General features: G+C 46.4%; 9 protein-coding genes across 10 annotated transcripts; 4 read left to right on the top strand and 5 right to left on the bottom strand.

Moving 5' to 3' along the window:
• Positions 1-599: 599 nt before the first annotated feature.
• LOC108052804 (protein SMG8) lies at positions 600-3,753 on the top strand. Its single transcript, XM_044460278.1, has 4 exons — positions 600-707; positions 758-1,835; positions 1,895-1,941; positions 1,995-3,753. The coding sequence occupies exons 1-4, from the start codon at positions 652-654 to the stop codon at positions 3,673-3,675; spliced, it is 2,862 nt and encodes a 953-aa protein (XP_044316213.1). The 5' UTR covers positions 600-651; the 3' UTR covers positions 3,676-3,753.
• Positions 3,754-4,628: 875 nt separating this feature from the next.
• LOC108052799 (zinc finger protein 354B) lies at positions 4,629-7,939 on the bottom strand. The gene is made up of 2 exons (XM_017135292.2): positions 7,537-7,939; positions 4,629-7,450 (listed from the first exon to the last, which is right to left on the bottom strand). Exon 2 carries the CDS (start codon positions 7,436-7,438, stop codon positions 5,351-5,353), a length of 2,088 nt encoding a protein of 695 aa, XP_016990781.2. The 5' UTR covers positions 7,439-7,450; positions 7,537-7,939; the 3' UTR covers positions 4,629-5,350.
• A 177-nt stretch (positions 7,940-8,116) lies between these two features.
• LOC108052794 lies at positions 8,117-9,473 on the bottom strand (the record flags this gene model as incomplete). The annotated part of the gene is made up of 1 exon (XM_017135287.2): positions 8,117-9,473. A coding segment is annotated over one exon (1,248 nt), but the record flags the coding sequence as incomplete, so codon positions are not given.
• Positions 9,474-10,613: 1,140 nt separating this feature from the next.
• Positions 10,614-13,651, top strand: LOC108052800 (nuclear pore complex protein Nup107). The gene is made up of 2 exons (XM_017135293.2): positions 10,614-12,910; positions 13,229-13,651. Exons 1-2 carry the CDS (start codon positions 10,735-10,737, stop codon positions 13,591-13,593), a joined length of 2,541 nt encoding a protein of 846 aa, XP_016990782.2. The 5' UTR covers positions 10,614-10,734; the 3' UTR covers positions 13,594-13,651.
• On the bottom strand, positions 13,628-14,224 carry LOC108052801 (protein dpy-30 homolog). Its single transcript, XM_017135294.2, has one exon. It carries the CDS (start codon positions 14,108-14,110, stop codon positions 13,715-13,717), a length of 396 nt encoding a protein of 131 aa, XP_016990783.2. The 5' UTR covers positions 14,111-14,224; the 3' UTR covers positions 13,628-13,714.
• A 475-nt stretch (positions 14,225-14,699) lies between these two features.
• Positions 14,700-15,722, top strand: LOC108052795 (ER membrane protein complex subunit 3). Its single transcript, XM_017135288.2, has 2 exons — positions 14,700-14,940; positions 15,008-15,722. The coding sequence occupies exons 1-2, from the start codon at positions 14,792-14,794 to the stop codon at positions 15,603-15,605; spliced, it is 747 nt and encodes a 248-aa protein (XP_016990777.1). The 5' UTR covers positions 14,700-14,791; the 3' UTR covers positions 15,606-15,722.
• An 81-nt stretch (positions 15,723-15,803) lies between these two features.
• Positions 15,804-17,083, bottom strand: LOC108052803 (cilia- and flagella-associated protein 20). The gene is made up of 3 exons (XM_017135298.2): positions 16,973-17,083; positions 16,727-16,918; positions 15,804-16,600 (listed from the first exon to the last, which is right to left on the bottom strand). The coding sequence occupies exons 1-3, from the start codon at positions 17,054-17,056 to the stop codon at positions 16,031-16,033; spliced, it is 846 nt and encodes a 281-aa protein (XP_016990787.1). The 5' UTR covers positions 17,057-17,083; the 3' UTR covers positions 15,804-16,030.
• LOC108052802 (replication termination factor 2) lies at positions 17,033-18,350 on the bottom strand. 2 transcript variants are annotated; one of them, XM_017135296.2, is made up of 3 exons: positions 18,259-18,350; positions 18,055-18,194; positions 17,033-17,992 (listed from the first exon to the last, which is right to left on the bottom strand). In XM_017135296.2, the coding sequence occupies exons 2-3, from the start codon at positions 18,121-18,123 to the stop codon at positions 17,162-17,164; spliced, it is 900 nt and encodes a 299-aa protein (XP_016990785.2). In that variant the 5' UTR covers positions 18,124-18,194; positions 18,259-18,350; the 3' UTR covers positions 17,033-17,161. The 2 variants fall into 2 exon arrangements, with proteins under 2 accessions (XP_016990785.2, XP_016990786.2); XM_017135297.2 differs by having other exon boundaries at positions 18,055-18,208; positions 18,259-18,324.
• Positions 18,351-20,207: 1,857 nt separating this feature from the next.
• On the top strand, positions 20,208-20,839 carry LOC108049627 (C-type lectin 37Db). Its single transcript, XM_017130882.2, has 2 exons — positions 20,208-20,331; positions 20,388-20,839. Exons 1-2 carry the CDS (start codon positions 20,209-20,211, stop codon positions 20,793-20,795), a joined length of 531 nt encoding a protein of 176 aa, XP_016986371.1. The 5' UTR covers position 20,208; the 3' UTR covers positions 20,796-20,839.
• The last annotated feature ends 1,243 nt before the right edge of the window (positions 20,840-22,082 follow it).

Genomic DNA, 22,082 nt, shown 5'->3' on the forward strand with positions numbered 1-22,082 from the left:
AACAACCAATTAATCATCGCATTACCCCATCGCAACATTAAAAGATCGCATAAATCGATTATTTAAGCAAGTTTAGCATTATAATACTTAATCATGCACACAATTCTCATTTAAAAAAAAAACCAGAAAAGCACACACAAAAACACGAGCTAAAAGGTGCGAAGAGCTGTTATGAAAAGCTATTTGAAAATATTTATAAAACGCAAAAGAAAAGTTTACAATAAAAATTTAATTGCTTTAGACAACAAATTTGGGTGTTTTATTGAACCTTTTTACCTTTGTCCCTTTTCCATTTTATTTTTTTTTTGATTTTGATTGAAAAGATATGTTTAAACTTTGTTGATTACAGAGTAAATTGTATCAACTTTCTAAAAATCAAGCTCGGCTTATAAATTGTCCTTCATTAGAGACTCATTCTCGTTCTTTAATAATGGTATTTAAATAATTGACCATAAATAATATGAATCTGTTGAATAGTCAGCCTATTCAAATTCAAAAAGTGCGGCTGGTAACGGAAAGGAATCGATAGAACCGCTACAATCGATACTTGGCTAGACAGTGTTGCCAGACTGATGTACTTTTGATGCATATTACCGGGATGGTAGCACTGATACAGCTGATCAAAAATGTTGTAAACAATATTGAATAAAGATGGATATGAAGGATTACTACACTTGGACATACCCGGATATACCCGCAAATGTGGCGTAAGATAAGCAAACCCTGCCGTTAGCATCTCACCAAGAATTTTCTTTAGCCAGGAACTGAGGCAGCTGAAAAGTTCGCTTGTTGTGGTCGGAGTCGTGGGCCGGTCGAAATGCGATCAGGCCAACAAGATGCAGGCCTTCGGCATGGAACCTCCGATTGAGCACTCGGCGCGGGATGGCCAGATGCAGTGCTACTACAAACCGGGCACCTCCTGCCTGCTGCTGCACTTCGAAACCACCTATGACGAGGTGATCCTGGGACAAATGATAGACGCCTGCATGGAAGACACTGAGAAGCCCTTCGATTTCGATAGCTTCTACGAGGGGATGCGTTGCCGCTTTGTGCGCATGATGCTGCTGGCACTCCATGTCTGCCACATTGTGGTCTACGTGGAAACCGGCCAGACCTTCGATCCCACGCTGGTCACTGTGTTCCAGCTGCTTAAGTTCGCCAGGGAGCAGCATCTAATGCAGTTCTTGCCGCAAATGCTCAGGGAAACCCCCGCCGCCAGGATGGGCGAGAAGGGTCGCCTGTGCGCCCCCAGGATTCTCTTCCTGTTTGAGAACTTTCCGCGTGAAGAGGCCAAGACGCGGGAATGTGTCTCCGCCTATGAGTTCCAGACAGAGGACTGCATCTACGAGCTGCTCCGCCACCACAATATCGTGACCAACAGCAGCAGCACTTCACTGGTGGCTCTGCCCAACAATAAGCAGTTCGTTTTCTTCAACGCACACGAAGAGTTGCATCCGGACAAGTTGCTGAAGGCCATCGAGTGCCTTAATTTGGCGATGTACAAGCCGGATACTAAGGAGGAGGAGGAAGACCTGGAGATCCTCGAGCTGGCACCTTTCGAAGGCTTCGTCAAGCCCTATGGCGTTCCGGCGGATGAGAAGGAGTTGGAGGAACAGCAGTACAAGAAGGACCACACCGTCTGGCACTTTCTGCAGCGACACGTGCAGGACGCCTTGTTGGGTTGCTTCGATGAGGGCTCCTTCAAGCAGGCGCCCCATCTGGGGCAGTTCCATCTACTTAATATTCAGGAGTGGCACGATTGCATGGCCACGCTCTACAAGCTGCTGGTTGAAAATTCCAAAACCCCTAATCTAGAGACCATCAACGAGGACTATGTAAGTAAAATATATCAGTGATCCTAGGAAAGTAAGTTATCTTTATTTTATCATTCCAGAGACTCTTTCTGCAGGGCTTCGACGAGAGCTTGAATTATGAAAAAAAGTAAGAGAGTTAACATTTATTGTTTGAGAGTCTCTACAGCATTTTCCCTGCAGATTTTGGGCTCACCTGTGCGAATTGGGCCTAAAGAAGGGCATATCCGCATATAAGAACGCTGCTCCCGCCAACTACGGCAGCTCCACCCACAAGCAACTCCTGGCAGAGGCCACCGTTGCCTTCGAGGAAGAGGGACGCGGTCCACAGGCAAAGGCGGCGCTGGCCAAGCTGGCAGCCGTATGCCAAAAGCACTGGCAGGATGGGCGGCAGCAGTGCGAGCAGCTCAGCCTGCGGTCCCATCCCTGCACCCTTCCCAAAAACGTGCCGCACGAGAAGCACAACAGCGGGGTGATCCACATCTCCAGCTGCAACTGCGGCCGCACACAGGGACGCCGCGAAGATCCTTTCAATCTGCGGCAGGCCAATTACGAGTACTATGAGCACATGGCCCAAATGTGCAACCTGTGTGTTAAGGTCAAGCAGTACCAGTTCCCCATCTTCGAGCCCTCAGTGAGTGATTATCGGGCGGCGGCCTTTGAAGCGGCATTTCCTCTGCTGCACCCGGGCAAGAGTGGTCCCCCGCAGGACGAAGACGAAGAGGAGGGGGAGCCTAATGATGAGGAAGAAGGCCAGGAGCCACAGCAGCCGGCGGAGGAGGAGCAGCAGCCGAATTCGGCCAACAACGGCTGCTCGCAGCCACTTTCACCCACTTTTGGCTCGGACCTTAACATGTCCATAGCTGGATTCGGAGCCTCACTGAACGAATCGCAAGCCAGCTCGGAACAGTTGACGAATTCCGAGCAGAACTCCACGAGCAGTGGCACCTCTAGCGCTGATACGGAAAACGAACTCGTGGTGCAAATCCAGGAGCCGGCCAAAAAGGAGGCCCGCGAAGACGCAGGTCCACCCGATGCCTTCTCCACCTCCACCACGGAGTATTTGCCGGGATTGGTGCACACTGTCAGCGACTTCGGCCTTCTGCCGCTCTTCCCAAGCTGGTCACTGGCCTGCGTGGGTCCCAGCTCCATTTACAGCCACAACACCGGGCTGCAGGAGCACTTCCAGAGCGGTTTCTTGTCTGGCGCCAATTTCCTTCTGCCCTGGGATGTCCAACTGAGGCTGGTCCACGCCCCCAAGCAGCAGCACCACCCGCACCACCAGCAGCAGCATCCTGGCAAGAAGCAGCAGCGCTGGAAAAAGCAGGGCGACAGGCTTTCGCTCAAGATCTTTGTGGGCATGGAGTACGAGTGCTCCCGCGGGCATCGGTTCATGATGTGCGCCCCCGATCGGGTGCTGCGCGGCGGAGCGGACATTGAGCGGGACACCTGCAGCAAGGTGGTGCACAACAACATGCCGCTGTACTATCCCTGCCCCTGCCGATCCCAGAACAACTATCTGGCGCAGCTTATGCGCATCCACGTGGTCACGCCCAAGGCGCCGGTCAATATCATTGTGGATCCCAAGGTGTGCGTGGGCAAGGGCAAGTACACCTTCACCCTGGGCAGCATAATTCCGCCACGCCTGTCGCAGAGCGCCTATTGGATTATCCGGCTGCCCTACGTTTACCAGGGCGACGATGTTCTGATTGCGCCGCCGGAGAAACTGGAACCGGATGATCCGATGGCCGGCGGTTACCTGCTGCCCGGGATGTTCGGCGTGGCCGAGACGGATCCCACACAGGATCTGAATGAGCCTGGACGTATGGCAGCGTCTGCAGCAGGAAACTTCACTAGAATTTAAAGCTTACGGTAGGCAGATAAAATCTACGCTAATAAACACAGTAAAGAAGTAGTTTAAAAAATTACTTTTAAACGATTATATCTTGAGTTTTATTTTGTGTTCAAATAATAACAGTTTTATTACATATATACATACGTTCTGTGCGTTTTATTTTGATAAAAAAAACTTTAATCTTCAGTTTTATTTGTATACTCTTGCAGAGTATTATAATTTCGGTCAAAAGTTTGTAACGCACTGAAGGATATATTTCCAACTAAAATATATATTCTTGGCATATCCGTTTTTCTATACGTTTGCGAGCTCAGTTTAAAAGCTAGACACCTAAAACATAGTCAATCGTCTTTGGACGCAGATCATAGTAACGATTGGATCAAATTTGTTTAATTTTTACGTAATTGTGTTTGCAGTTTTGGTCAATTTTTGGATTAATAACTTAAGTTTTTTCCAATATCAGAATTCTATGGCTGTCAGATATCTGGCAAAAGTAAAGAACATAAAACCTTACAAATTGTAGTCACGGTAAGCGTGACATATAAATAACTGCAGTTATTAAAATTTCAGCTTGCCATAGCTAGTTTTATTTAGTTATCTATTTAAAATATAACACGAATTCTGATTTCTTTGAATATATGTGAATCTGACTATTTTTAGGTACAATAACCAAAACCATTAAAAAAAATTAATAGTTTATCCTATTCCTAAATATTTTTCTCAAATTAAATTCGTATTTATTTAATTAAAAAAATAATTATTTTGTTAGTTGTTGCTGTAAATTTAAACAGAGATTTAAAATTGTCTTTTTTGTTCAGACTATCAACAATAAATAAGTGTATAAAACAAAGATTGTAAGGAAAGAAGTTAACTCGTTGAGTTAATAAATTAAAAAAAATAAATTAGCTTGTCATTTCCAACCGTTTTAATTATCTTAGTCACCCAGAATAAAAACACTTGACTTTTAGATTTAACGATTAATGTAATCTCTTCAGGCGATTTAGGAAAATACGCGACGTGGAATATTTGGAACATTATAATTCCAACAAGGGTAAGGGCATATCCTTTGGGATGTAAAATGAGCAGCATAAAGTATGTCTTAATACTAACAAAATGTAATATCTTTAGAAGATGATGTGCAAATACAATACGTCCATTTTCTGATGATCCATAGTCGTGTGGGCTTTGTGTTGAATAAGTTACAAAAGTGGAATTTCGCTTTGGTTGCACAAAATGTGTAATAAGTTGTACTAGGAATGCTCCCCAAATATTTTCTGATCTATTTACGATTAGGCAAAAAAAATTGGTTTCTGGTGGATAACTTTTGTAAGTGTTCAGTTTGTATGAAAAATATTTCAGTGATCTTTAAAGTTATTTTTACAACACAGACCTTCGTCTTTAGCAAAACTACATGGTACACGAAGCTAAATTGTGACATTCTTATCTTTTGACGTTTCTTAAAACATTCCCAATTTTTGTTTTTTCTAGTCCGTTGTAAACATATCGGATATTAAACAATAGCAATATAATAAAAAAATATAAAATCGGGCAAATTAATTGGTCAACATAAGGTTTGGGTGCGTAATACCATTCGTTGACCCTAAAACTATTTAAGAACTGAGCTGCCCTTTCAATGTAAATATGAACTGCCTTCATAAACTATGGCCGATCGTAGTACTTAAATCTAAATGAGCTCCTCGGTGTAGACCTCCTCCTCGTTCAAGACAAAGTCGCCGAACACCTCCTCCTGGCAGCCGACGTCCATGTCGGCAAAATCATCGTAATACATGTCAGAATCCAAAAGGATCTGCTCCTCCTGCAGACCAAGAATCGGATAACTCTGGTGGGTCAGAGGTTCCTCTGCTTCCTGCATTTCAGCCTTCACTTCTGGCATCTCGTCTTCCTCCTCCCCATCCGGTGGATCCTCCGTTTCGTCCGGTTCCTCTTCATCCTCGCCAGTGGAGTCCATTGCCGGTATCTTCGGCTGCTGTGGGATAAGCATTTGCTGCTGCTGCTGGTTCATCTGCTGCCAGACGGATTGGATCCGCTGCATGTAGGCTTGCTGCTCCTCTAGGCTGCACTTTCCCTCCGGTAGAGATCCTACCGGCGCCGTGTTCATGGCCGACTGCTTCATCGTGTCCAGGAGCGCTGCGTGCTGGCTGGTCACGTGGTTCGCCAGCGCAGTGGCATCCGCGTGTAGCGATCCGCAGACGATGCAGACCAGCGTCTCGTGTGGCTGCTTGGTGACCAGCAATCCAGGGGAAGAGGAGGCGGAGGCGGCCACCTGGTGCGCCTGGATGTGCTTGTTGAGATACGCTTGCTGGCTGTAGGACTTTCCACAGATGGGGCACGTGAAGGGCTTCTCGCCCGCGTGGATTTTCATGTGGACACTGAGGCTCGAGGCCTGGGTGAAGCACTTCTCGCAGAGCTTGCACTGGAACGGCTTTTCGCCGGTGTGGATACGCATGTGGATGTTGAGGCTGCCCGACTGGGTGAAGGAACGATCGCACAGGGAGCAGGTGAACGGCTTCTCACCCATGTGGTTCTTCATGTGCTGCACCAGCTCCGAGCTGGCGCGGAAGGCCTCGCGACATATGGCGCACTGGTAAACCAGCTCCTGCGTGTGCATCCGCATGTGCTCGTCCAGCAGCGCCTCCGCCTTGAACTCCCGCTCGCACTCCGGACAGACGAACGTCTCCGTGGGCGCGGCGTGGGTCTTCTGGTGCAGCAGCAGCGAACTGTAGTTGATGAATCCCTTGTCGCACTCCAGGCACTGGTGCGGCTTGCGCACCGAGTGGGAGCGCATGTGCACCATCAGGCTGCTGGACTGCGTGAAGGCCTTCGGACAGAGCTCGCACTTGTACGGCCGCTCGCCGCTGTGGATCCGTATGTGCGTGTTGAGGCTGCCGATGTGCGTGAAGGTCTTCTGGCAGATGGAGCACTGGAACGGCTTGTTGGTGATGTGGGAGCGCACGTGCTTGGACAGATCGCCGGCGTTGGGAAAGCTGGCCTCGCAGTGGGTGCACTGGAAGCACTTCTGGTTGCCATTCAGCGCCGGATCCATTGCTGGCGTTTGGACATTGCTGCGCCTTCCCCGCCTGCGCTTGATGGGCGCCGAATCCAGGGAGAATCCCAGGGGAGGAGTGGGTGCAGGTGGTGCAAACTGGTGCACGGGGGCCAGGCTAATGTTCGGCTGCAGCATGAATATGGAGGTGGACTCCCGGGGATCCGCCATCTGCAGCTGGAACTCGTTCAAGCCCGGTCCGGCCACCAAGCCACGCATGGGCTGCATGGCCTCCTGGCTCTGCTGGGTGTTGGAGTTACTGGAGCTGGGCACCGTGCTGCCGGACGTGGAGTCCGATCCGCTGGAACTCGAGCTGGAGCTGCTGTCGTCGTCCTCCGAGGAGGAGGAGCTGTCCGACTCGGAGGAGTCGCTACCCTCCGAGGTGTCGCTGCCATCCTCCGCCAGCTCGCACACGGGCTCAAAGATCCAGCTGTAGTCCTCGCCCTCGTCGCCCGGACTTTCCTGCTCCCGCTGCCCATTGGTGGGCTCGTTCGGATGCAGTGTGTTCATGTGCTGGTAGAGGGCCAGTGGGTGGACAAAGAACTCGGCACAGCACATGCAGTGGAAGGTGAGATCCGGTGGCTGCGGCTGGGGAGGATTCGGTGCCGGCTGCAGGATGTGCTGGTGCTGCTGCTGCTGCGGTTGATGCAGGATCGGGGTGATCGTCAGGGGCAGGTGGTGGTAGCTCTGCTTCAGCTGCACGGCCATCTTGGCGAAAGGCTAATAAAAAGGAGGCGAGTGTACAAGCATTAACATTTTCTCTATAATAAGAAGCCAGAGTGCGGGGAGAAAAATCAATGCCGTACCTTGGGTGAGATTGCAGGATTGGGATTCGAGGAGTTCCGGGTCTAACGACTTATGTAGATTACTATTATATCACTGGTGTGTTGCTCAGGTTCCGTGCTTTTGTGTTTCTTTCAGGGCTCTTAACATATTTCCACTCCGTTCCATTTTATGCGCGTCCAAACAAAAAGTTGCTTCCTGTTTTGTGTTCGTGCTCTCCTACTTTTGAATTTACCAGTTTCTCTGTTCCTCAAGTTTAATCCCTGATTTGTGGCCAATTAAATGTGGCTGCCAGGAGCTGCGCGTCGGACGAAAGCAGCGCATCGCAAAGTCACAGAATCGCAATTACAAGCGTCCTCGCAATGGTTACAACAAATAAAAGAAAATGTTTTATGTTGGGCGGTCTGCGCACGGTCTGACGGCGCCAGTTGGACAGCATACCGTCATGCAAGCCACTCGTGCATGTCGTCTGAATGACGGCAAAAGACCGCGCTTATTGGGATTCAAATTATAACGAAAGATTTTGATCTAAAAAAAACTACTTAATAAAAACCCAACTAAGAGAAAATCGAGTATATTGAGAACAAAATTAATTAAATAATATAAAGATTGTAAGTATCGTTTTTCTATTGCAGTTCTTATAAGCCCCTGGCACTTGGCCCTGATCATGGTGAAAGTAATTTTAAATCAAACATATAATTTTAAGGTCTTATTATACGAGCTCCTGGCACTTGGCCTTGATCATGTTGAAGGTGACTGTGCCAACGCTCTGTGCGGCGTTGTTGAGCAGCTCGAAGATGTGGCGGTTGCGCTGGCCCTGGTCCACGGTGCGCTCGTGCAGTCGACGCAGTGCGTCCGAGTAGGCCCTGTACTTGGCCTCGCACTCCGTGTCCAGCTTGAAGGTCTCGTAGAGCTGCTGCACGTCGTACAGCTGCCGCGCGGTCTCGTCGTACAAGAGGCTGGGCGTCTGGGGAAGCAGTGGCTCCCAGTGCTCATGGACCAGTTCCAGGAACTCGAAGTTGCTGAACAGGAAGATGACGAACAGATCGAGGCCCTTGGTCTTCAGCTGTGCCAGCAGGTGATCCGTGAGCTGTTCCGTCCTCGGTGAGTCGCGCATCTGCTCGTAGTCGGAGCTCAGGTGGAGCTCCAGGTAGGCGTACACCTTCTGGCGCTTCTCAAAGAAGTCCTGCGTGGCCAACATGGCGTCCAGCTCCTGCAGCATGTGGTCCAGCTTGCCACTGCTCTCAGCCAGCTCCGCATGGTCGCCTTCGATGATGTCCTGCAGCAGGGAGCGCAGTATCTGCAGGTAGTTGTTGATGATCTCGGCACCAGATAGTTTGACCCTCTCGTAAAGCTGTGCCCCAAACTCGTTGAGATCCAGCCCGGTGGAGTTCCCCTCCGCCCTCTTGGTGAGATTAAGCTGCTCCAAAGCCGCTCCCACGGTCTGTTCGTTAATCAGGCCACTCCTGGGAGACGCTTGTGGACGGTCGAGCTGTTGGCACAAGTGGTGCAGCCGCATTTGCCGGATCTCCAGGGTGCTGGTGTCCTGGGCAGCTCTTAGCGTGGACTTCAATCGGTTCAGGAAGACCAAGTTCCGCAGAACAGAGGTGCGCTCCAGATCCTTATCCAGGTGATCCAGGTCGAGCAACTGCTTGACGAGCGTCACCTTCGACTGGATCTTCGAAGTTGCGCGAGCTCCACTCAGCTCCTCCGTGTAGTTGGCATTTCTTGGACTTCGCTCCAGCTGATCCAGGTAATCGTTGAGGCTCAGCTCAGCCCGCTGCTCCACCTGGTCGACCAACTCCCGCAGGAACGTCAGCTGGAAGTCCTTCGCACTCAGGTCCAGTGCATCATCCACTGGCAGAAAAGGTATGAGGCAAAGGAAAGACAACCACCACATCTTATTGAGGGAACTGGATTGAGACAACCGATGGATGGAAGAGCCTGCATGGAACTGTCGTTGCAATGGGAGCTAGTTAGCTGATTAGGCTTAGGCCTAGTATGGGGTCAGTCGGTGATGCGGCTGGTCCGCCTGATAAGCCAATCCATTCTGACGATTCACTAGTGCCAAAGCTGAACTGGATGGCCTTATCGCAGCTGAGTAGGCACTGGAAGAAACTTCGAAAGTCCGAATGCAATGGACCAATCTACGAGTATGTAGTGTGATATGTGATTTAGTCCTTTTTTGTATCCTTACCTCCATAAATTCCGATTTTTAAGGCCATTCTTCATCATTTCTCCTTTCCTTCCTTTCTGACCTCGTCCTGGTCACTGGCAACTAAAGACGATAGGATTAGCTACCTGGAGTGAAAGAAGGCCCACCATCAGGTGGTGCTCCTGCCCCCGCTCCAGTTAGCTAATCTAATCGTCTTCAGAGGACGGTGCTTCAGCTGGACATCGCGAACTGTTAACCCAAGCTGTTGAAAAAGCATTTATTACAAAATATTTTTTTATGAACTTTGCCTTATATACCTTGTGTCTCTTGGAAATGTTTAGATTTTAAAATAAATAAAATATGATATTTTAAAAAGTTAGTTTAGTAGAATATGTGTTTAACCAATTTTTCGAGCGGTTGAAATTAGATAGCTTGTGTCTCGACAAGATTATGAAGTACACTGAATATTTTGCAATTGTAAAGTGACAAGAAAACATTTACAGTATGCATGGGTAAACTGATAAGTTTTTAAATTTCAAATTTTAATTGGCCTACTTTAAATTTTCAAGTAAAACAATAAATAGAAGAAAGAATGGGAAAACCAAAGTATGAGTTTATAAGATTTATAAAATTATTAGTATTTCTCTATTAAATTTATTTATGCTTCTTAATTAATCTGAATAACTCTATTTTAAATTGACATAACTAAACATTTTACTTTAATTGATGAATATATTCATTTTTCATGGCTCCCAAATAATATAGTCGTCAAATTTTCGTAGATTTAAAACTGTATCTTAAAAATGCATTTGCAATAAAATAAGTATTTCTTATTTATTTTAAGGAATCCCTAATTTATGAAAATAACAGTTATATTTGCCCTCTTGATCCAATTAGACAATAAATCAACTCGATTTTTCTACTGCGATGTATCGATTGCGGAGACTTATTAAAGTCCATCTCTACTAGCATGTCCCGGCATTTTTAGCAGATAGCGCGTGAATTTCTTGTTTTGTTTTTGAATTAATGAAAAAAATCAGATAGTCAGGAACCGCAGAGAGCAGCCATGGCCGACAGCCCGTTCCCGATGAGCAATCGCAGTGGCCTGCTGCGCACCACACTGAACAGCTCCCTGGCGCCGCAGAACCTGTCGCACTCATTGCTCCTCCTGGAGCAGAGCAACGCGGCCGCCCTGGAGGATCAATCGCTGGTGGAGGACACTGGCGACGATCTGGATCGCGGCAAGAGCCGCGTCGACGTGCTGTTCCCACAGTTCTTCGACGTCCTGCAGACGCAGGGCGGCGGATCGGAGACCTTCGAGGTCATCCAGGCACTGACCCACGTCTGTCGCGGCGTCGTGGAGCAGCTGGAGCTAGAGATAGAGCGCGGCGTGGGTGGGGCACAGGGCGCCCGGCAGCGGGAGTCCATTCTGGGATGGTTGCGCCAGGAGATCTACACGTGGCGCCTGCTGCATGCCCTCTACTATGACCGCATCCTGCTGCAGACCGACACCCAGGCGGACGACGAGATGCAGGACGGCCCCACCCTAGGCGGCAGCGAAAAGGAAGTCATCCAGCAGTTGTACACCATTAACGCCACTCTCCGTGAGTACCAGTTGGTGGTCGACTGGCTGGAGGCCTGCTACGATCCGGGGGAGCAACAGAATCCACTGCACTGCCACGATCGCATGATGGCCTGGGAAAACACACTGTTTCAGCTGGAGAACCTGCAAGGGGCCGCCTTTGGCAAGGGCCACGAGATCGTGACGCGTCTGGATCCAGATGCCCCCATCCGCGAGAAGCGCCCACTGCACGCCCTCGACGAGGAGGACAACGTACGCCTATCCCGCGCCATCTTTGCTGCCATTCGCTCGGGACGCGTGGACGAAGGACTGAAGCTGTGCAAGCACTACGGGCAGACCTGGCGGGCGGCCATTCTGGAAGGTTGGCGTCTCCATGAGGATCCTAATTTCGAGCAGAACGTGTCGGCGGTCCACGAAAAGCTGCCCATCGAGGGCAATCCCAGGAGGGATATCTGGAAGCGGTGCGCCTGGATGATGGCCGACTCCAAAAACTACGACGAGTACAGCCGAGCCACAGCAGGCGTCTTCTCCGGCCACCTGGGCTCTCTGAAGTCCCTCCTGCACAGCAACTGGCACGATTTGCTGTGGGCCCACTTAAAAGTCCAGATCGACATCCGCGTGGAGTCCGAGATACGCGGGTGCTGTCTGAAGCGCTACCAGCCCATGCCGGATGATTACTGGAACGGCAAGATGACCATGGAGCAGATCTTTGACGAGCTAAACGTGGCCAAGGATGCGTCAGTGCGGGACTTCGCCCAGGGGAACCTAGGCGTTATCCAGCGGCATTTGATCTTGGACACTTGCGGCGAACTGTTGCAGCACATGGTCCGTTGGGTGGAGAAGGATGCTGGTCAATTGTCACCCCACCAACTGCGCTTTATGGCCCACATTGTGCTTTTCCTCCGACAAATCGGTCGCGTGGAGCAGGAGCGGCAGGCGGAGAAGATCATTGCAGCCTATGTGGAGGCCTTAATTGCGAGGGGCGAACCCCAGCTGATAGCCTACTATGCAGCAGCTCTGTCGAATCCTCTGCAGGTGAAGCTGTACTCGCGTTTTTTGGAGCAGGTGGAGCAGAAGCGTCAGAGGGAGTTGGCTCTGGATGCCGCCTTGCAAGCTGGCTTGGATGTGGAACAGATAACGCGCATCACCGTGGAGAATATTCGCTTGGCTCAGCATGCACCTGGCGAGTTCGGAGAGCCGCACTCGGGTGAGATCTCTGTGCCGGATCAGCGTAAGATCTCGGCTCTGGAGTGGCTCCTCCATCTGCCGGAACAGCGCGGCGAGTTGCTGTGGCAGGCGAATGCCATGATGCGCACCTACCTGGCCTGCAGCAAGATGGAATGCGTGCGGCAGACCTTCCGCATGATCCCTGGCGACATAGTGCAGCAGATCGTGAGCTTGTACAGCTCGATGGACAACGTTCCGCCGCGTGAAGAGTGCTGCCTGAAGGAGTATCTCTGCTACAAGGTGTACCTGTCTGGCGTGAACAGCTTCGTGGAGTGGAACCGTCTGCAGCAGAACAGGCCAAAGAAGCCACAGGCTGGAGCTACTGGCTCCGCACAGGACAACTTCACGGAACGTATGGCTAGTGAGCGGAAGGAGCAGGCCCACCGATCGGAAGTCATGCGCTGGGAGCACAAGGTCAAGGAGCAGGCCAAGCGTAAGTTTACTATCTACTATTATTAAATAAATATCGTAGATATTTACACCTGTCCAATTACTAACCTAAGTTTCCGCTCCAATTATTTATCTGAATTTATTTTTTAAGCTTTTAAGTTTGATATCGTAATTATTATTCCATTCCTTTTGCAAATGCAGATGTCCCATAATTTCTTTGGCAATACTGCTTTAAATTTTAGTTCCCCATTGTTTAGTTCCCCCTCAAAACTTTAATTTGCCATTTCGACACTTTAATTTCAATTATTTGAAAACACAGAGCAAAAAACCTCAATTTTGAACACAATCCCTTTTTCTGCAGAAACCATCGAAACTCTGTATAACGTGCTGATGTTCCCGGACAAGGGATGGTTGGTGGATCCGTTCACCTCCAAGCAACCGGAGAACGGCGTGCAGCTAAACTGGGAGAACCGCCTGCTGCAGATGGAGAAGCTGCGGTGCATTTGCTTGCCCGAGATCGCCCTACTCCTGAACGAGGTCATGTTCAAGTCCGGAGACTTTGTGGGCTGCGTGCGCCTGGCGGATGAGATATCCAGCGAGAGTCGTCAGCTGTACAAGGTCTACACCAAGCACAAGCTGGCCGAGCTGCTGTCAAAGATCGCTGACGCCTCACTGGAGCTGCTCAACTCGAAGCTGGATCCCTGGGGCTACCCCATCACAGTCTAGGACGCGAGCCCAGTACAATGTGTGTGTTTTGCGATTACATTCTAACTTTAAACGTTTATTATTTATGCACTGATCACTTACAAAACTAAGGAGCGGATAAAGGGGGAGGTAGGTAGAGGGTTTAGGAGTTGTTGTCCACCGCAGCGGCGTTGTTTTCCTCGCACCCGTTGCTGTGCTTCAGCAGGTAGGAGGCAAGGAACTGGATCGGATCCGTGGGCCTCTCGCGCGCGAGTGCCTGTAATCCGTGGAGCAGAACCGGCGCCACCGTCTGGTCCAGGTACTGTCGCGTGGGCATGGAGCTGGTCTCACCACTGGTCTTCTTGGCCGCCGGCTGTTGCTGCTGTTGGGTCGCTGGCGTGGATTGGCCAGCGGTGGCTCCAGATGAAGCTGCAATTGCTCCCGGCGCGGAGCCCGAATTGGGTTGCGAGTTGTTGGTGCAATTCTGCTCTTTGGCGGAATCTGCAGTCGGATTCGGTGTGGGCGCCGGGGAGATGGGAGCGTCGGTCTTGGCCTCCATGGCTACGTTTAAATGGGGTTCAGTAAATCTCGGGTTTTGCAGCAGGCGTCTCTGAATCTGTCCAATAATACTATTCGCTCAAAATTTACATTCTCCGGTACCAGGGCAGGGTTGCCAAATGCAATTCGGAAATCGATTATTTCTTGCCCGCTTATCGAATATCTGCATACACAATTTTTAGACAACTGAGGTATTCCTGTGCAATTTAAAAAAAAACTACTTTTAATTCAAATTGGAAATACGCTAAATATTTTCAATATATCTTACCATATTTATTGGAAAAAGCTGTTTTTACACTTTATTTTGTAATTTGCAAGAGAAATTTGTGTTATAATTTCTATCTCAATTACCTTCTTAATTGCTGAAACTCGAATAAAGAGCTCAAACTCTTAACAGGTACTCATAGCTTATTAAAGACATAAAAACATCATAGTTTACTTTGCGATTGTTTTTCCTGATCTTGTAGTTTTTCATACTCAAATTAAGATAGAGATCAACTGTTTTCTTACAGTTTTCTTAAACGGTCATTTCGATATCCGATATCACGACTGTGACTCGATAGAAAAGCTGACCACCGCTATCGGGTGGGAAATCGATTGTCATCCCCAATTGAGCCAATTGGTTCATCTGCAGCTGAAAATTAGAGTGAAAACTAGGAAAATCTCACAGATCAATTAAAATATGACGGAGCTGCTGATCGACCCGGACATCCGTGTGTGGGTGTTCCTGCCCATCGTGCTGATCACGTTTCTAGTGGGCATCGTGCGCCACTATGTCTCCATTCTGATATCCACGCAAAAGAAGGCCGAGATCACCCAAATCCAAGACAGGTGAGACAACGAACGGCCGTCCAAAGGGTAGTGAAGCACCCTCTTGATAATACTATCTCACCTACAGCCAGGCGATGATCCGTGCGCGTCTTCTTCGTGAGAACGGCAAGTATCTGAGTGCCCAGAGCTTTTCCATGCGGAAGAACTACTTCAACAACGAGGAGACCGGCTACTTTAAGACCCAGAAAAGGGCTCCCGTGGCCCAGAACTCATCCGCCATGCTTACTGACATGGTCAAGGGCAACTTCATCAACGTCCTGCCCATGGTGGTGATCGGCGGCTGGATCAACTGGATGTTCTCGGGCTTCGTCACCACCAAAGTGCCCTTCCCGCTAACCCTGCGCTTCAAGCCCATGCTGCAGAGGGGAGTGGAGCTGGCCTCCCTGGATGCCGCCTGGGTTTCGTCGGCCTCCTGGTACTTCCTCAACGTGTTCGGCCTGCGCTCCATCTACACACTGGTCCTCGGCGAGAACAACCACGCCGACCAGACGCAGGCCCAGGCTGATGCCATGACGGGTGCCGCTATGACCATGCCCCAGGATCCAAAAGCGGCCTTTAAGGCCGAGTGGGAGGCCCTGGAGATCACCGAGTACCACAATGCCCTTAAGAACATTGACGCGGACATGCTGACCATTGCCAGCGCTGCCTTGGACAAGAGTCCTTGAGTGACCAGGCCTGCGGGCTCGATCTAATTAAGATATTTTAGCAAATTCACAATGTAACAAAGAAGGTTTTGTTTAGAGTCCAAGAGGGTTATAATAAAGAAAGTTGTGTGTCTATGATGATAAATTCTTTAGCGCGGTCGGTCGGTGCTAGCAAATAACTAAGCTTACATCGATAATAATCAGTGATAATGCAGACTATTAAAGAATTTAATCACCATCATATTTCTTTAAAAATAGATTAAAGGCATTAGAGATTTTGCCATAAACCAAGAATATACTATTTCCGAATGACAATAAAGAAAACCAATTTGATTGAGGGAGTTCAAGTCTAAAATCTATGACTGGAAATTTAAGAGATGTTGTACACTTCCCACTCCCAGTCGCGCATCAACTGATAAAAAGTAACAATAAATAGGAACAAGAACTTAGTAGTAGGCCTCTTCGGTGGCCTCCGTTTGAGGGGCTGGCTCCTCGGCGGCGGGCTCTGAAGGAGCAGAAACTGGGGGCGAAGGAGCCTTCTGCGGAACAGGTGGCGAGGGAGACTTCTGCAGCACAGGCTCCGGCTCGCTGGGAGCATCTGTGGCGGGAGCTGCTGTATCCGGCTCGGTGTCCTTCGACGGCCCTGTCTCGCCGCGAGCCGTGTTTAGAGGAGACGGAGGACGAGCGGTGGCCTGCACCTTGAACTGTTTCTCCGGCTTCTTGAGGTCCTTGGGCTTGCCCATCAGGCGGTAGTCGTTGGGCAACTCGGCTTCTGTGTAGAGCTTGTCAGCAAAGTAAATGCGTCGGATGCGCACGTTAGCATGCAGCTGTAAGGAGACCGTCTCCAGGTAGTTGGACCCGTAGGCTCGACGTGTGAAGTCAGCCAGGTTGAACTGGATCTGATTCCAACCCGGTGACATGCCCATAGGCATGGCCGTGCAGAAGGGCTTTACGGAGGTCTTGCTTTGGAAATTGGACACCCGGAAACGGCGCATAAAACGCTGATCGTCTTGAATCTATAGTTTGTACAGCATTAAACAGATTGTAATCTCTTAAAGAGATAAATATTATCTTATATTTAAAACCAATCCTCCATCAAGGAGTAAGCGATATAGATTCGTTTGAGAACCCCTTAAACTAACCTTAACTTCGAAGCAGAAGTACTTGTGCATGTTCTTTATCAGGAGCACCAGGAAGGGCAGCTTGATGCCCAGCTGTTCCTTGCACTCGCTGGGGCAGTGTATGAAAGTGGTGGACACATTGGAGCCCATGATCTCGAGCACCAGGGACTTGATGTCCTCATCGTATATGCGCTTGATGTAGCCGTTCTTGGTCTGCCCAAGAAAACATTCTAGCGGTACGAAGACGGATGAACTTCAGATACTCACATAGGAGGACCAGTTGTTCAAGGGTGAGCTGCCCACGCTGTAGAGGACTGTGAGGAACCCTTTTTGGTAGGCTGAACGAAACATCGTCGTTTGTATATTTTGAACTGTCTGTGTCTGGTTTATATGATCAAGCTACGCACAAGTCCCCAAGTGACTGATGTGAAAGAGCAATCTTAAACTATATCTAGACTAATTGTAAAAGGGATTGTACGTGACCCAGTGAGCGCGTTCCTGGTCCTTCTCCGTCTTGTGGGAGGTAAACAGTGATTTGTAGACGTCGCTGGCCTTGGGATCTTTGGCCACGCTGAAATCGCTCTTGAGGCGCTTCAGTTCGGGATCTTGCATGGCGTTGACGGCGCCCAGTCGTTTGAGCTGAGCCACCGCCTTGACTTTCGAGCTGGTGGTGGGCTTCTCCAGCGGTGCAGACTTTGATGTAGAGGGCACTGGATCCTGGGTCTCTTCGGTCTCAACTTTAACCTCCACCTTTTTGGCCTCTTTCTTCTCCTTCTTGGAGGACTTGCGCTTGGCTGCCCGCATTTCCATTTTGACCCGCATCAGCTCCAGATCCTCGTCGTTGCCGTTGAGCACCACCACATCCTCGACGCTGTAGGGAGCCTGACACAACGGACAAGTGCTGGCTGCGCTGCCTTTGATCTGTTTCAAGGCCCGTTCGGACACTACGCATCCGCAGCTCCACAGGGCGACGAACCGGAACTTTCCGGACATCTCGAGGCCAATCAGCTTGCAGATGTATGGAGCGTGACGAGTGTCCAGCAGACCCTCGGTCTTGTCCTCCTCCGTGAAGGCGGGATTGGGTGTCGGGTGCAGCTGGCGAATGTCCTTCATGCTCTTCACGTGCGCCGCCGTCTCCGGCATTGGTTCCTTTTCCAGCAGCCGCTCAATGACGCTCTGCTTGGAGTATAGCCTGCCCATGCCACACATAGCGATCGGCTCCTGAAGCCCCTGCTGGGTCAAGGTGCAGTGGCGCCATCGGAACTCCCTCTCCGCATCCTTGTCTTTCTGAAAAGGGGTGAAAAAAGGAGTTAGTCTAGATACGGGGTGCTCCAATTACAATATATTACCTGTTCTGGCTTTTGCTTCACGCGCACCAGCTCATCGCGCCTGGGAATAGTTCCGCCATCACATCCCATTGTTGTATGTTGATTTTATTAAAGATTTTCCAAACTTTTGTCGAGGGATTCCTACGTGAGGCCACAGGTATCTGAAATGTGCATCCTAATAACTAAGTGATTCTGTAATTTTTAAGCTAAACGTAGACTACTTACAAAATAATCAATATATATATTAATTAACTGGAAACGACGCTGCTAATCACAATTTTTATTTATTTATATATTGCTCATAGAGATGAGAAAACATAGACATCGATTACAACGATATTTGTATACTTTCCAATCGATGGCGACATACTTTTTGGTATATTTCCAATTCGATATTAAGGAGAAAAACAGTTTTATTTTTGAAAATTTCAAAATATAAATTTTTAAGATAATGGGCCTATATAAGACATACATATGCGTTTTTTTCTTATCTCCAGGAGAACAGGGCGATAGACAAAGAGTCGTAGATATGGTGAATTTGGTTAGAAGAGAATGCAAACAATAGCATTAAAATCAGCTCTCCAGATAAACAAATTCGTTGTAAATTTAAAAATAATTCAAATGGTCTTTAACATTTGGATGTATTTAAACACACAAACATTTGCTTAGTCGAGTAAAGTAGCTTAACAATTGTTACGTAAAAACTACCAATAAATTTATTTTTACTTAAGAGTAACTCTTACGTAAGATACAATATAATACAATTTTTTCAAATTGGGGGCTATTTTGACTCGGGAGTGCCATCAATAAAAGAGCTTTTGCCATATTTGTTAAACACATTTTTTATTTGAACACTTTAATTAATTTACTGATAAGCAAGAAAGCGGTACCCATAATTGAAGTAGTCATAAATAATGCTGTTTAATTAGCTGTAATTAAACAATATATGCTATCATTGTGAATGGACGTCTACGTAGTGACGAAAAGCATCGAAATTGTCAGACTATGTATGCATACACGCATATTTTAAGATAATCATTAGAATTTTTATTTTAACTAAATTTTGGATTGGCACAGAAACAAAAAGCGAAATAAAAAATGCATTTAAAAATTTGAAAATCGTTATTTTTTAATTTGTTTATTAAAGAAGAACGTTAGATCGGAAAAGATTTGTTGTGCTAAAATGTATTAAATTACTCTTGTTATACTATTTAGAATAAAAATCGCTTTCGTGGTGGTATCCCTTCCCTTTCTAGAGAAATGATTGATACTACAAAATTCAAAAAGATTCTTAAAATAAGTCATGATCGTGCAGATGGTGATACAAAATCATAAGATCTATTGGAGGTGCAAGGTTGAGTTTCCTTTTGTGAGTGTTTTTGTTTGGCTAGTTATTTATTCGTACACCTTATTTAATTTACTGATAAACAATAATTCCTAAGAATTCTTTGTTTATCTTAGCCCTAATTGCCTAAGATAAGTTACCCATCCAAATAGTGTCGAAGCGCACTGACTGTGAGCGGAAATAACTACACTATTCACTATTTCATTTAGCAAAGATTTTAGTTGTATAATTGAGTAATAGAAAATATAAGAATATAATAATAAGTTTTAAATTTATAGAAAAATATAGAAAAATAAGTTTTAAATTTTAAAAACTCAAAATATAAATTCTAAGAAATGTCCTTATATAAGATATACATATGAAATTTTTTTTCGATTTAAATTTAATTTGCATGCTAGAAAAACGGGACGTTAGATAAAGAACTGTAGATACGGTTTACTTGAAATTTTTAAAATAATTTGGTTATTTCTGTGTAACCCCAAATGCAATCATTTGCTTTAAATCCAGCTCTCCAGATATAAAAGTAACTATACAAATAAAAATTAATAATTATTAATGAAATAATTATTAGCAAATACATTATCTATTAATACAAATATAGAAATGGTGCCGTAACAAAAATATTTTGCAATTTGCTATTGTGTAAAGAGATATTCGTCACAAAATGAAAATTCCAAATTGTAGATGCTTAACTGCGATCGTCACTTTATTTGTACCTGTTTAAGAGGAGATTTCCAAGTGCTTGTATAGAACCGTGTGCCTTGCTCGATGAATATAAAAGCTGATTTTTTTGAACGGCACTTATTAATTAATAAACTTTTAAAGAAAACATGGCGAGACAAGAGCTCTTAGCTTGCGTTTTCTTAGCCCTGGTGCTGGGTATCAATTCACTGAGCTGTCCATCGCCATTTACTCAAGTTGGCAACAAGTGCTACCACGTGAATTTACAAAAGGTCGGTACTATAAAGAAATATGTACACATTATTCAAATTAAAAAATACATTTTCAGGCCAACTGGCATGTTGCCGATCGCAGCTGTAGAAAACTCGGAGGCGATCTAATGGTTCTAGCCGATGAAGAGGACAAGCTCCTTACAACCGCATACCTTAAGAGTTTGGGGCTTCAGTTCACCCAAAGTTGGCGACATTCCGTTTGGGTTGGCATCAATTGCCTGGGAAACCGGCGCACGTTCCTCCGGTCCAAAAATGGGGATAGTATTCCCTATTTGAACTGGGTGCCACGCCAGCCGGACAACGCTTCTCCCGAAGAGGATTGTGTGGGATTCGCCCTCTTTAATGGGGAATACGGGTACCACGATATAGAGTGCAAGGTCGAGTTTCCTTTTGTGTGTGAGAGGATTTTAGAAGAGGATTATCTCTGCCTCAAGAGGGAACTGTTCTTTGAGGCATATTTGTAGAGCTATAACATTAAATAAATGAATGTATTCAGACCACAGTGAAATTGTTATAGTCTAGTGTTTAAATGTACAAAATTAAATGAAACTTTCGATGGTCTTTTTTTAAATTAACAAACCGAAGCTCCCATTCGGATTTATTTCAATAAGTTTTGAAATTAGCACTCCAATATCCAAATCGGATTTGTTAATACATCCAGAAGAAGAGAAACTCGGACGATAAATATTTAATATAATTTGTATATCTTTAGCCAGCATGGAATATTTGGACTCGAAAATATGGAATTATTCTTGAAATTGGAATTTTAATTTTTGATTTTTTTCTGAGTTAGCTTAAGCACGTGAAAAGGTGAAAATATTGGCTCCACAATAGTTTGAAGTGATAGAAAGCAAAGACCAATATTGGTCTTTGGTATTACACAGATATTCAAAGCACAAATGAAAGCCCGTTTACAAAATTTGTTTGGCTAGTTCTTAATTTGCAGTTGCCTAAAGAATTTGTTGTTTAACTTAGCATTAATTGTCTCAGATAAGGCTATCACATCCAATTAGTGTCGAAGCTCACCTACTGATTGCGAAAGAAACTACAGTATTAATGCAGTTCGGAAAAATGTATTTATCGATTGAATACTGGAGCTGTTGTGGCTGATATTGCATTCTCAAACGTGATTTTGATGGCCTTTCCAAAATGAAAAAAATTTTCTAGTTTGATTGTCTCTTGAATTAAATACCTGTTTATGGGTTCTTAAACAGTTTAAGCGGAAAACTATTTGTAGTTAAGCATTCTAAAAAACAAGTTTTAAAATAGGCTGATTTGATATTTGAGCCGCCGGATGGGAGCTTCATTTTTTCTGTCATTTAGCTAAAATCTTAGTTGTATAATTGAGTAATAAATATTGCTTACATACTTACCTATCTAGGAACTTTTCATTTTGTATTAAAAAATTCTGCCACTGTTCTCCTAAAGAAAATTTATGGGAAACATTTTTGTAAAAGAAATGCATCATATGGATACGGTTTTGTATTCCTTAGAAAAAGATTTCATTAAAATCTTAACTAATTGTTAACTTTCTAGGCTGTATTTATGTTGATAGTAAGTTTGATGAAATATGTAAAGTTAATAGCATTTGTGTAAAAGGTAAAGCTATTACTGAAGTGTCCTACATAGGCGATTTAACGGCTCATTACTTGGTTAAATAATCCTATTTTTGCAGTCAATGAGCTTAAATTACAGTGAGTTTTAGTACAGACTTACTGTAAGCCAATTTAAAATGTTGGAAGTAAATATTT

The sequence above is a fragment of the Drosophila rhopaloa genome, unplaced genomic scaffold (assembly GCF_018152115.1).
Source record: "Drosophila rhopaloa isolate 14029-0021.01 unplaced genomic scaffold, ASM1815211v1 contig_2, whole genome shotgun sequence".
In the NCBI taxonomy this organism is placed as follows: Eukaryota; Metazoa; Arthropoda; class Insecta; order Diptera; family Drosophilidae; genus Drosophila; species Drosophila rhopaloa.

Excerpts from the sequence above, each read along its gene's own strand:
- LOC108052804 (XM_044460278.1), top strand. The coding sequence starts at position 652 with ATGGATATGAAGGATTACTACACTTGGACATACCCGGATATACCCGCA. Across the intron at positions 708-757 it reads GATATACCCGCAAATGTGGC|CCAGGAACTGAGGCAGCTGA; the intron begins GTAAGATAAGCA and ends AATTTTCTTTAG. Across the intron at positions 1,942-1,994 it reads AGCTTGAATTATGAAAAAAA|ATTTTGGGCTCACCTGTGCG; the intron begins GTAAGAGAGTTA and ends TTTTCCCTGCAG.
- LOC108052799 (XM_017135292.2), bottom strand. The coding sequence starts at position 7,438 with ATGGCCGTGCAGCTGAAGCAGAGCTACCACCACCTGCCCCTGACGATC.
- LOC108052800 (XM_017135293.2), top strand. The coding sequence starts at position 10,735 with ATGGCCGACAGCCCGTTCCCGATGAGCAATCGCAGTGGCCTGCTGCGC. Across the intron at positions 12,911-13,228 it reads GGTCAAGGAGCAGGCCAAGC|AAACCATCGAAACTCTGTAT; the intron begins GTAAGTTTACTA and ends CTTTTTCTGCAG.
- LOC108052801 (XM_017135294.2), bottom strand. The coding sequence starts at position 14,110 with ATGGAGGCCAAGACCGACGCTCCCATCTCCCCGGCGCCCACACCGAAT.
- LOC108052795 (XM_017135288.2), top strand. The coding sequence starts at position 14,792 with ATGACGGAGCTGCTGATCGACCCGGACATCCGTGTGTGGGTGTTCCTG. Across the intron at positions 14,941-15,007 it reads ATCACCCAAATCCAAGACAG|CCAGGCGATGATCCGTGCGC; the intron begins GTGAGACAACGA and ends TCTCACCTACAG.
- LOC108052803 (XM_017135298.2), bottom strand. The coding sequence starts at position 17,056 with ATGTTTCGTTCAGCCTACCAAAAAGGGTTCCTCACAGTCCTCTACAGC. Across the intron at positions 16,919-16,972 it reads TGAACAACTGGTCCTCCTAT|ACCAAGAACGGCTACATCAA; the intron begins GTGAGTATCTGA and ends TTTCTTGGGCAG. Across the intron at positions 16,601-16,726 it reads ACTTCTGCTTCGAAGTTAAG|ATTCAAGACGATCAGCGTTT; the intron begins GTTAGTTTAAGG and ends TACAAACTATAG.
- LOC108052802 (XM_017135296.2), bottom strand. The coding sequence starts at position 18,123 with ATGGGATGTGATGGCGGAACTATTCCCAGGCGCGATGAGCTGGTGCGC. Across the intron at positions 17,993-18,054 it reads TGAAGCAAAAGCCAGAACAG|AAAGACAAGGATGCGGAGAG; the intron begins GTAATATATTGT and ends ACCCCTTTTCAG.
- LOC108049627 (XM_017130882.2), top strand. The coding sequence starts at position 20,209 with ATGGCGAGACAAGAGCTCTTAGCTTGCGTTTTCTTAGCCCTGGTGCTG. Across the intron at positions 20,332-20,387 it reads ACCACGTGAATTTACAAAAG|GCCAACTGGCATGTTGCCGA; the intron begins GTCGGTACTATA and ends ATACATTTTCAG.